This window comes from Bicyclus anynana, chromosome 23 (assembly GCF_947172395.1).
Source record: "Bicyclus anynana chromosome 23, ilBicAnyn1.1, whole genome shotgun sequence".
Lineage (NCBI taxonomy): Eukaryota > Metazoa > Arthropoda > Insecta > Lepidoptera > Nymphalidae > Bicyclus > Bicyclus anynana.
This window is the reverse complement of record NC_069105.1, coordinates 10,561,679-10,574,135: the sequence shown is the minus strand read 5'-3', so window position 1 is coordinate 10,574,135 and position 12,457 is coordinate 10,561,679. Positions and strand designations below refer to the sequence as shown.

At 32.7% G+C, this 12,457-nt stretch overlaps 1 protein-coding gene across 1 annotated transcript in view; it reads right to left on the bottom strand.

Annotated features, from left to right (window-relative positions):
* Positions 1-3,998: 3,998 nt before the first annotated feature.
* Positions 3,999-12,457, bottom strand: part of LOC112049876 (uncharacterized) — a 165,386-nt gene continuing 156,927 nt past the window's right edge. The window contains exons 16-19 of the mRNA XM_052888572.1: positions 9,975-10,259; positions 9,018-9,176; positions 7,325-7,462; positions 3,999-6,897 (exon numbers count right to left, since the gene is read on the bottom strand). Coding sequence (XP_052744532.1) covers positions 6,559-6,897; positions 7,325-7,462; positions 9,018-9,176; positions 9,975-10,259 — 921 coding nt within the window. The 3' untranslated portion in view covers positions 3,999-6,558. The remainder of the gene's footprint in view (positions 6,898-7,324; positions 7,463-9,017; positions 9,177-9,974; positions 10,260-12,457) is intronic.

Sequence of the window (12,457 nt, the reverse complement as noted above, 5' to 3'; positions counted from 1 at the left end):
GGAACGCGGGCGGGATTAACAAATGATGCTTAAAACTCAACCTTTTTTCGGCTGAGCTAATGGCCCACGAGTAAATAGCAGCTTTTATAGCGGCTAAATGTGGCCCGGGATTTATTGTCGGAGTTTTTTGGTTGGCTTTTGAATAAATTACACGAAAATAAGCACAATGTAGCACAATTGGTTATTTACTACGAACCACGTTTAATATATCTGTTATCCACGCAGTTTCACCCGTGTAGTTCCCACTGTCATAAGAATACGCGACTTCGTCCGCGTGGAATTTAGTTTTTCACAAATATCTCGGAAACCATGGATTTTTCCGGGATAAAAAGTAGCCTATGTGTTAATCCAGGCTCAATACCAAATTGTCTCAATACCAAATTTCGGCTAATTTGGTTCAGTAGTCGAGGCGTGAAAGAGTAACAAACATTCATATTATCAAAATCATCAGTTTTCCTCTAAGATATTTTTTTTTTACTACTAGAAAGCCACGTTATTTGTGGCTATATTTTATCCCTGTATTATCACGGGAACGGGAACTACGAGGGTAAAACCGCGGCGTGTCGGCTAGTGTTATATAAAACTTTCAACTGTATGCATATTATACATAAATGGAAATTCTTTGCATTCATCATCATATCAGCCGATAGACGTCCACTGCAGGACATAGGCCTTTTGTAGGAACTTCCAAACATCATGATACTGGGCTACCTGCATCCAGTGAATCCCAGCGACTCGCTTGATGTCGTCAGTTCACCTGGTGGGGGGTCGACCAACACTGCGCTTACTAGTGCGGGGTCGCCATTCCAGCACTTTGGGACCCCAACGTCCATCGGCTCTTCGAACTATGTGCCCCGCTCATTGCCACTTCAGCTTCGCAACTCGTTGAGCTATGTCGATGACTTTGGTTCTGCAAATCTCATTTTTAATTCGATCACGCAGAGATACTCCTAACATAGCTCGTTCCATCGCCCGCTGTGTGACTTTGAGCCTTCTTATGAGGCCCATAGTTCGTCTCGAAACCTTAGATCATCGCTGGCAACACGAATTGTTCGAAGATTTTTGTGTTCAGGAACTGAGGAATTTCGGACGAAAAGATGTCGCGAAGTTTCCCGAATGCAGCCCAGCCGAGTTGGATCCTGCTGTTTACTTCTTTCCCGAAATTGGACCTACCTAAATGGATCATATGTCCTAGGTATATGTAATCGTCTACAATTTCGAGTGCAGCGTTCTCAACTATAACTGGGTGGAGCGATACATGAGCATTACACATTATTTTCGTTATTATTTATTAATTCGTGTTAATATTAGGTATTATATTTATAGGGCCAGGAATACCGTCTTACAATAGCGGGCATGTGCAGTTTGAGCCACCACTCTTCACCAATGCTGGTTCGCGGACTTATGAACTGTGTTCGCATTGGGTCAGCGTGGTAGCCTATCCCCTCTCATTCTGAGAGGAGACTCGTTTTCAACAGTGAGCCGAATTAGGTTTTTTAATGATGAAAAATAGGGGTTACTCAGGGATCCCTATTAGGTTTATTTTTATTTTTCCTTCATTTTAATTACCCTTACAATAAGTAACTTGCTAATAACCACTTAAGCTCTCTGTGTTGAAGGAGTGCCATTATGGCATATGCCTGTCTATTTATTCTTTGCGACCTACAGAAAAAACTCGGCCCAGGACTCGAACCTAGAACCTCGGGATCCGAAGCCACATAAGCTAACTACTGGACCAACGGGGCAAGTAATTTAGGTAGTTTAAATAATTTGTATAGATGCGTGGCTATATAGAGAAAGCTAAAAAGCGCAAGCGGTGTCATACAGGCATAATAATAATAGACAATAGTTATTTTTATATATTTAATTATTTATTATGATCATAGGTATTTACACTCGTTTGGATATCCACTACTATAGTATAGAATAGCTGTTTTACTAATATAAATAAAAGATAGTTAAGGTACACAACCAATATATTTTTTTTTGTTCTATGTATAGATATATAATAATTAGGTACTTAGAAGCGAGTTTCAAAGATATAAATAGTTGAAATGTTAAAAAGCATGCGACTTTCAGAAGATAGATTTATCGGAGAAAAATATATGTAGATTGCAGATATGAGCTGATTAGTTTATACATGGACGTAACTAGAGGGAGGAAAATGAACTTTTACGCATAACTAAAATTCATTTTACAAATAAATCTTAATCTTTAGATTAAACGTATTTATTGATAGATTGTGCGTCTAACTATTTCAGACAAAAAATACAAAATGCTGTTAATTATTTTTTTCGTTTCTTTTATTGTAATGCAAGAAATTTTGAAGAAAATAGGGAAATAGCATCTGAAAATTTTAAATATACAACATTATTTTCAGTTACGCCCATGGGAAATAATATTAATATGATCGCGTATGAAGCAGATCGAGCATCAAACTACGCGAGCATGAGCACCGTTCCCGCTGAAATCTAAATATCCTTTGACCATTTCAAATAGAGTATGACATATTACAAGATAGCAATAAACTAATGCTACCGATAATATAGACTACCGTTAGGGAAATCTATTATGACACTAATAATAGACTTGATGTCAGGGGCCAGGCCTAGGGAATAACCCTAGATACGCCAATGCCAATGCCCGTGGTTTAGGCGTGATAAAATCTGGCAAAGATGGCAAATAGCCCGAGGATATAAGGAAAGGGTATGAAAGGCCGATTTAGCGAAAGATGAACCATAAAGAATATTTCTTTGTAGGTACTAGTGGCTGGGTTGAGAAGGTTTGTAAAAAGTCCCCGTGCCCCAGTCGCCAGACGAGGTTGAAAACATAGGATAGTCAGTGGGAATCCGTTACAACCTTTATATCTCCCCGTCAAGAAAAAATATCCAAGTAAAAAAAAGTTATCTACGAGTAAGCTGATTTGTGAAATACGATCGAAAATCAGCCTTTTTCGTTTTTAACTAAGATTGTATAGGATTAATGTCAGTAGCTATTTACAACTCTGTTTGAATTGGTTATGGTTTAAACTTGATTAACAGTAGGATATCGTTTGAACATGGTAGCACAGTTGAAACTCGATCCACAATTATTTTGATGATTTCGAAATAATATTTACACAATATAAATATATAAAAAGTACACGTAAACTACATCGAGAACTTCGTTATGACGGCAGTGAATTCTTTTCGTCTCCGCAAATTACATTACTTATATAACAAACCAGATCATTATACTGCGATTTATATACTAATTAATATTACTATAATATAATAATAATATGTAATGTATCCTAAAACTCTTTGGTATACATTTTTAATATTTTTTTTTATAAAATATCTTCTACATATCATTACTACCTTATTAAATGAGTATGTACTACGACAAATATAAACCTACGTAATTTTTTACCGTTTCGACAAAAGCGTAAATTAAAATCATTGATTTCAGTTGATTTATTGACAAAAATTCTAATATATAAGTATTCGTTTTTTTTAATTTATAGTTATAGCATTTATATTGGTCGGATTCTAAAAGAATATTTTCTGTGAAATAAATGTTAATGACACGAAATAAGTGATGCCTGATTTTTTTCACACTACACTGTATTGTAATGAAATTAATTCTGCAATATTTCTAAATACTTATATTTTTCATTAAACATGAAAAGAATCTGTTTTTGTTTTTTTTATAGAAAAAATAAAAGCTGGTATGTTGATTAAACTTGGCTCATCTTACCTGTATTATTGCAATTTGGCACAATTCGTATTTTTCTTCGATATTATTATATAATAATGATAATATTATTATATTATAAATATAATATTCTACGTCATATTATTCAACATCAATAGATACAATTTATAAATTTTATATTATTGAAAACCTCATATTATACCACTTTAACATTATTATTACTATTACATATAAAAAGCTGAGCTACATATAATTTAAATATAATATAAGCAGAAGGACAAACACTTTAATGAAAGAACGAATTCATTCGAATATTGTTTTACTTATCACATGTATTACATAAATTCCAACTAAAATCAGACTTTATTCACAGAATTATAAATATACAAAGCAATATTACATTTCTAGATAACAATTTAAACAACTGAAACTACAATTTCGAAAACAATGAAATTTTTTGAGCAACTGGAGTTCAAGTTTGACGCATTTAAAAATTGACAATTGAATCTTACACAAAAGGGTGAAGCGACGGTTTGTTCGATCACAATTAAACTTCGACAAACATCTTTAAGAACAATGAAACAATTCTAAAAATAATTAAAAAAAACATATCTTTTCTTATTTTATCACCATCCCATTTTATCCAATTTTTTTTTTTTATTATAATTCCATTGTTCTTGTCTACCAGAGGAATACTATAAAACTGTTTATGTTTTATTTATAATAGAAATTGTACACAAGAACTAAATTAATTACAATTTAGTTCATGCGTATCATCATCATCAATCAAAAAACTACTTACTTTGGCTGATGTGCCGTATAGAAATTACATAAATTATATTCATCTAGAACTTCTTATTTTCATTAGGTATTAATGAAAACCTGTTACATTATTTCTTATTTATAAACACAATTTTCAATAAATCAGATACTTACTGATTTTTAGCACAAAACATGTTTTTTTGTCATCGATTAGACATTTATTGTACGCAACGAATTTCAACTTTCTAATATAGGTATAAAATTAACATCAGTACATCTTATAGAAGTACAAAAGATAAAAAATCATTTTATGAAAAGCACTTCTTAAACAATTGCAGGTACGGTTAATATAACTTACCGATTCATTAACTAGGTTTTCCAGTAAGAGTTGTTTTTTTTCTTGAATAATTATAATTAAAAAGCCTTTAAAAGTTACTTTCCGTACCGTACTATGAAATAGAGATTTTGAAACAACATAAAATATTAGCAAATAGTGTTAATTCTATTTTTTATATCTCGTTATATAGAATCCCCAGATAAAACGGAGCCTTCTTATCGTGGTCTTTATTATTACTGAATATTCATATAACAATGGTATGATATGTTTTATGTACTATACGTTAAACAAACAATTTATGGTCATAAGATGTGGTCACAATTATTTACTCACTGTGTATTACAATATGCACACTTTAGTATACCTATATACAACAACACTACATTGATTTGATATTGGTAACGTATAATACGATTTCTTATACCTATAATATTAGGCCTATTCATAACCAAAAATTTACAACAAAGCCAAAAGTAACTGAGTTTATATAATAACACCTTAATATAAATATAGTTATAATATTTTCTAATAATACCACCATTAAAATACTAGTGCATGCCCATGATTTTTTCAGTGATAAGATATGGAATCAAAAATTACTCGTAGATCTCTCTCACGTACAATGTCGAGATTTTACACGACATTAAAAACATTAACCAAATATTCAATAGGTGTTGAGAATAAAAGTTTATAAAATATAGCTGCACTAAATGAACCAATTCCTTGTCTAGAAAAATATTAAAGCGTAAATTGTTATAAAACAAAAATATACAATAAAACTACTATAAATATAACAGCCGCTAGAATTTCACTATTCAATAGTAAAATCCCCATTTACCTAACTATAGTACAACATTCAAAAAACATCATAAATAAGGTTACGGTTCATAAAAGCAGTGTCAAAATTGAAAATATTTTTAAAACATTTTTATCGCAAATACTCATATACCACTGTCCATTTACTAAAGTTAAAATTTTGTGTAAAACTAGGCGTCTATAATTTTTTAATAGAAACATTACAACATTGAAATTTTATTTATTTTAAATATTTATTGCCTCACCTAATATTATTTTTAATTCGAGATTACCTTTCAATAAGCACATAAGCATGGACAAAACGTATAATAAAACGTAATCACGTATGTAAACAGTGATTTAGTTTGGGAAGACCAATATTCTTTAGTCAATTTCATTAGGCCTTGACATTTATTATTAGTATTAATTACAACAACAGCTACACATATTGAATTTAATACATAACAGAAAGCTTTTAATTTTTCTTATTTCAATTTTTTCATAATTTGATTAACTCTTCAGAAATGATCTTTTATTATTATTTACTCATATTGAACACACTAACTGTTTATTGCGTTTAGATAAGATATTTACGATTTCTAGAAAATATTGTGATAATCTTCAAATATTAGTCAACATTTCCAATTAAAAACATTCTAAAGCGTTGTTATATAATATTTTTTTTTATATTTTTTGGTACACGTATAAGAGTTGTTGAAACATTTCGTTACACACCATGAAGCACAATTTTTTAGCTGCAATATTGGTTTAACATCTAACAATTTATTTGTTAATAATATCAATATGTTTCTACAAAGTGAAAAAATTTCGAGAATCGTTCTAGTTTCTACTATTTCTTTTATCTTGCAGTTATTAATATAATACGGAACAATTCTTTAATATCCATTTTCATATAAAATGTTTTACAATAACAGTCCAAAAGAATCTAGCGAACGTTACCTTTGCTTTCACAATTCTTCTGTAGAAGCGATCGGGGCTTTGAGCAGAGGTGTCCTGGGACTTTTGGATCCGTCGGAGTTCTTGGAAGACTGGAAATCTTCATTAGACAACGAAGCAGGGATAGGGGTGATTTTCAACTGGTGACCATTTAACTTGATCTCCGTTATGGAATGTGATCTACCGTGGACGTTCGGCTTCTCTTTGTTGCTTGTGGTGGTGGGATCGTGTGTTGGTGTCTTTGCTACAGTTAAGGGTACACGGACCCTATTGGCTTGCTCTCGTAACGCCATTTGGTAAGCAACTTCGAAAGCTTCACCCAGTGTTAGAATAACTTCCGTCGCTTGGTCCTGGAAAGAAGCGTAGTTGTTTATAACTCTTGAAAGTAAATTTGGAATTATTACATTTGCTTCTTTGATTACACAATGCCAAAACAATTAAGCACAACACAGATACCTAATCTTAAGATTAGAGTCAACTTTTAGATCTGTGTAGGAAACCGTAAGTATATCGTTTAAAGTTAATAATGTTTAGAGAATTATATTGATTTATTCTATAAAGAGCTTTTCAAGCTTTTACCTAACATTTAGTTAAAATTATAATTATTGTAATAGTGAATATTATTCATAGCCAATATTTATTTTTATCCAGGTGATGATATACTTATGATGATGACGAGTGACTTTACTAGTAAAACTACTAAAACAAGAATCTAAGGTTTATTGTTTACTTTCACATTCTCCATTATATCTTCTATACAAATATTCTATCACTCACCATAGTAGCAACTCTGAAGACATGGCAGTAATGGCTTCTCGTTGTGTGATCCTTTGTGATGTACGCAAAGTGTGTGAGGTCATCCGCATCTTGACATGCGCAGTGGATGTTCCGAATTTCGTGTTCACACACTAACTCCTAAACAAAATAAAACTACTATTAATATTATACTACTTGGACAGAATGATGGACTGCCTCGTTGGTCCAGTGGTCAGCCTATGTGGTTTCGGAGCTTTGCTTTGACTCTTTCCTACCCCTACTCGACCCTACTTCCACCCTTCACCTATTCTACCCCTACCCTAAATATTCTATGTGTGCTAACTTCGAAAACTTCTAAAAATCTCTTTCAAATTAGATCTAGATATAAATATATACAAATTCATACAAAACAGAGCAATTCACAGAAAAAAAAATAAACAACGTTTTGTCAAATTAAAAATATTTTTTGTCAAAAATATTGTCAGTCAAATTTTTCGCCCCAAAAACATCAATCACAAAGTCGACGTTTAAAGAAAAAATCGTCACAAACAATAACTTTTACCGAGCAATTTACTAAAACAATTCTTTAAAGAAAAATATTTTTGTCTAAATTAAAATATTTTCAGCTACAAAAATAGTCGAAAAAAATTTTCGCGTCGAAAATTCATAACGAAATTTTCCAATTTTTGTTTCCCGGTAGCGATCTGGTAATTATCCGGCCTAACTAACCGTAAAGGGCTCTGACATGAAATTCAACGAAAAAATAATAAAAAAAACAATCCTTCCTCTGTAAGAAACACAAAGGATGGGCGAATGGTCCGATGGAGTGTGAACGATGCTCCGTAATTAAAAATCAAATAGGCAAAGTCAGGGGCATCGCAAAGTCAAGGGAGTCACCGTGGGGATTTACCCCTTTTACGCTTGGTTACTTTTCAAAGAATAACCTTTCTTTCTATAAAGGAATTTTCGAAGTGTAAAAAATGAAAAGAAATACCTGTAATATTAAATATACATGTTTGATTGTTAACTTTTAAATAGCTTAAAATAATAGATTACGAAACAAACGTAGAACTATTACAACAACAATATAATAATTATAATAATATTGTCAAAATATTGCTTATTCATAATTTGACATTATCTGAAACTAATATTTCTCAAGAGCTAGTTGTCATGAAGACAAGAATTTCTATGATATTAGTTGGTCTTTTATATTAGGTATACGTTAATATCAGTTTTTCACAAATCTCGCGTCTAGATAGCCTAAGTGTTAATCCAAACACAAAGTTTTGCCTTTATAATATTAGTGTGATTTTTTTCTTTTTACTCCGAAAACAGTCATTTCGACTAATTGACAAAACTATTTTAAGTAATTTTTCGATTCTATACATGCCATTTTTTTATAAATGTGATTTGAAAAAGGTCACATCAAAAAAATACAAATGAAGGAATTTCACCCCCACATGATCTCACACATTCTCCGTATTATGATCTCAAATCGTGCAAAGTTTCATTTGAATTCATTCAGTAGTTCCAGCGTGATGCCCAGTCAACAAAATCACGGACAGACAAAAAATTAAAAAAAAAAAATTTGGCGTCAATTTCGAAAGTTAAAAAATATATATTTTTGGCGTGAGTTTCGATTATATGCCCTCCAACATAATTTTACCTGTTACAGTATTATTATAAGTATAGATTTAGTACAATAACTTACCCTAGTAATCGTGTTTAGGAACTTGACACCTCGGTAACTGATAGAGAGAATGATGTCAGGCGAGTCGCGCGGCTCTTTGGCAGACTTCTTCAGCTTCTGGATCGACTTCTTCGTCGACTCTGTACCCCGGAGCTCTTTCACAACCGTTGATCCTAGATACTGATCGATAAAATAAATTAATTAATTCAATCAATGATATGCTAAAATAGTCATTATGTCGATAAACACACAGAAACCGGAAATGACCATGTTCATCACACAAAAAATCTCAACCTCGATAAATTGAGAGAATCGAATTTATGGCCTTAGATGCAGTAAACAGGGTCACTAGTACTAAAGACTGTACCAATTGGTTGTAGAACATAATGTAAACCAATGTAAAAATATATGTTTACAATCACAACCAGGATTCTTTGTTATTTAAAACTTAAATTGTATTATTCCACAATTTAATTGCAATGTATACGGCTTGTTCTCATTTAAATCAACCGAAAGTTGCCTTTTTGGAATACCTACTTTAATATTTAATTTAATGCTATAGTTTAAATTTAAAATATTAAATAACACATCGAAAATAAAATATGTAATATAAATAATAATTATATACCTACGACCTACGTCATATCCACAACTGAAACAGTTGTGATTTAATTTATTTTTAATTAATATGTATTTAAGTCAAGTAAATGTTTATACATCAATCAAATTAATGATGGCCCAAAAATTCAACTTCAAATCTATTTGCGGATCAATTTTTTGTTTTTTAATAGTAAAGATTAAAACGGATATATTTATAATTACTTTAGTAAATTACCTATCAAAACCTGTAATAAAAATAAAAAAAAAAGAAATATAAAATCATAACTAAGACTTGGACGTCGTAGTCTGAAGTAGAAAAACGTTGTTTCCGGTAATAACCTGAAAAGAATAAAAAGCAAAAATCTTAGCATTACTCACATTAGCTACATAGGTAACAGCACCGGTAACCAGAACAAAGGGCTGATGTTTCCACTGCGTCTTCAAAGCCCCAGGGACTCCCACCAGCAGTTCCGACGGAGCCCTGATCTCCAGATCCGAAGGTCGAGGGGGTTGAGGTGCAGGCCTGTTCTTCTTACTACGTTTAAGGGTTTCCCCTCCAGGAGGTGCCAATGAAGGAACAACTGGTGGTGGAACGGGTTTCAGATTTTCCGATGGTGGTAACTTTTCTTTGATTTCTTCTTTTAATTGCTGTATGTTGTTTTTCTATAACAAATAATGGTTTTTTTTATTATTTGTTTTTGAGAACATATACCTAATTAAATAAGTTCTAATATGGTATCAGTATCAGTTTATTTAGGGCCAGGTCTCCCTCCTTTTAGAAAAGATATAATGCTGCAAGAAAACATCAGAGGTGTAACTAAGAATCCCCGCTATCAATTTAGTAGTATATCAGGTGATATTGCTCTCAAGGGCTAACATTTTACTGGCCAAAAAAAGCCTTTTTTTTCAATTATAATTGTGTATCTTCACTGATAAGTATGCATGTAATGTATGTATATAACATTTTTAACATAATAATGGGACCGACTTCAAGGACGTATTTTAGTTATTTTAATTTTAACACAAAATTACAAAACCGATTTTTATGACAATGGAAGTATACTCTTTCAAACAAAAAAGAGTTTTCAAAATTGCTTAATAAATGTTATGAGCTAACAAACAAAAAAAACATTCGCGTCAAATTGAGTACCTCCTCCTTTCTATGAAGTCGATTGAAGAACTAAAACCATCGAAATCTGATCCGAAACACACAAAGAAACAAACACGAATTTCTTATTTAAACGTTGAAAATATAAAACACCTTAGTAGTGGTATGAAAAATAAACTTAATAAATAGCGTATGGTACTACATATACAAGCAGCGTACGTATACGAATAGGTAGGTTTATGTATGCCTTTCAAAGGTATAGCCGAGACCTTTTTTTAATTTCACACGTCGCCAACCCTGTATGGGTAATTAGTGCTCAATTCGTCTATTCAGAGCGCTATTCATACCGAGTGAGCCACTCTACCTAGCATGCCCTAACCACTGGCACGAAGTACATTTATGTGGCGGTACATAGGATTTCATGAAAGCATCTATATGAAATGTTTAATAGGAATTTAGTTAAATAAGTAAGCTAAGTATTTTAAAATAAATAGGAGTAGAAATATTTTGGCCGGTATTAAAATATGAATACTTATTTAAAACTGGATAATTAAATTTTATTCGGATGACTTTTTTCAGTATTTTAGAGGTAGTTTCTTCGTCTGTAAAATCGTAAGCCATGGCCGAAAATCTGTTATTACTCAACTTTTCTGTAACTCAATAATTCCTTGTTGATACAGTTATTATTTTTTATTATCACCATCTCGCATTCGATATAAAAACAAACTCGATTGCGAAGCACCGAGCAAATAGTAGCGTCTAAGCGAACCCAAAATCCGTTCCCCATTCGAGTTCATCGCAACGGAAGATCATTCTATTGAAATCACATCCCATACATGACGAGTGCCCAACTACCAACTTCCCTAACTTCGCTACCATTTTTTATCACCGTCAAATGACACTCGTTAAATTATGCCCGCTCTACATGTTGGCCAATATATTGGCCAGATTGTTGGCCAATGTATTGGTATTCGCTGCGTGCTGCGCGTGCAACGCTCATTACGTTGGCAATCATTGTATTAAATATTGTGGTTGCTTCGAAACTCCCGAAGTTGCCAGTTTTTTGGTGTAGCATATATTTCGGAGAACTATTAAACGTCATACCACCTTACCCTTTCTACCTGTCTGCAAGACATCGGGTAGGTTTTCATCCCTATGTTATGTCCATAGAACTCTTACAAAACGTTTTGCGTCTTCTTTTCTCATACGCATTACTAGAATTCGGAATACCCTTCACAATTGTGCGTTTCATGATTCTTATAACTTGTGTATTAAGAGCAAAGGCATCTTCTAGGCAAGTGTGTCCCACTCCCATGTTAGTCTTTATCTACATGTAAGTGAGATCGTTTGACCATAAACGTGAGCTTATTTTGCTTGGGTGACATATTCACTGAAGTCTCTAAATATTCTTATCCAAATATAATAATGGCTTTAGGATGTTGTTGGGGTTGCCGAGGTACTGTAGTGCAAGTGGCATGTTCTTCGAGGCGCGGACTGATGGTTTCCGTGCTATCATGCTATCTTTCGCATGCTATGCGTAAGAAGGCAGCTTCACTCCTGCAGCGTCTTCGCGATAGCCACATCCTAGGGTCAATACAGGAGAGGCTGAGCTGCCCAATAGTGGCACGTTGTGGTACTTACAAAATAGCCACAGGCCATATTTTGTAAGTACAAAATAGCCACAGGCCATATTTTGTAGGTAGAGTAATATAACTCTATATGTTTAGGTTCACTAACAATACTAACATAATTT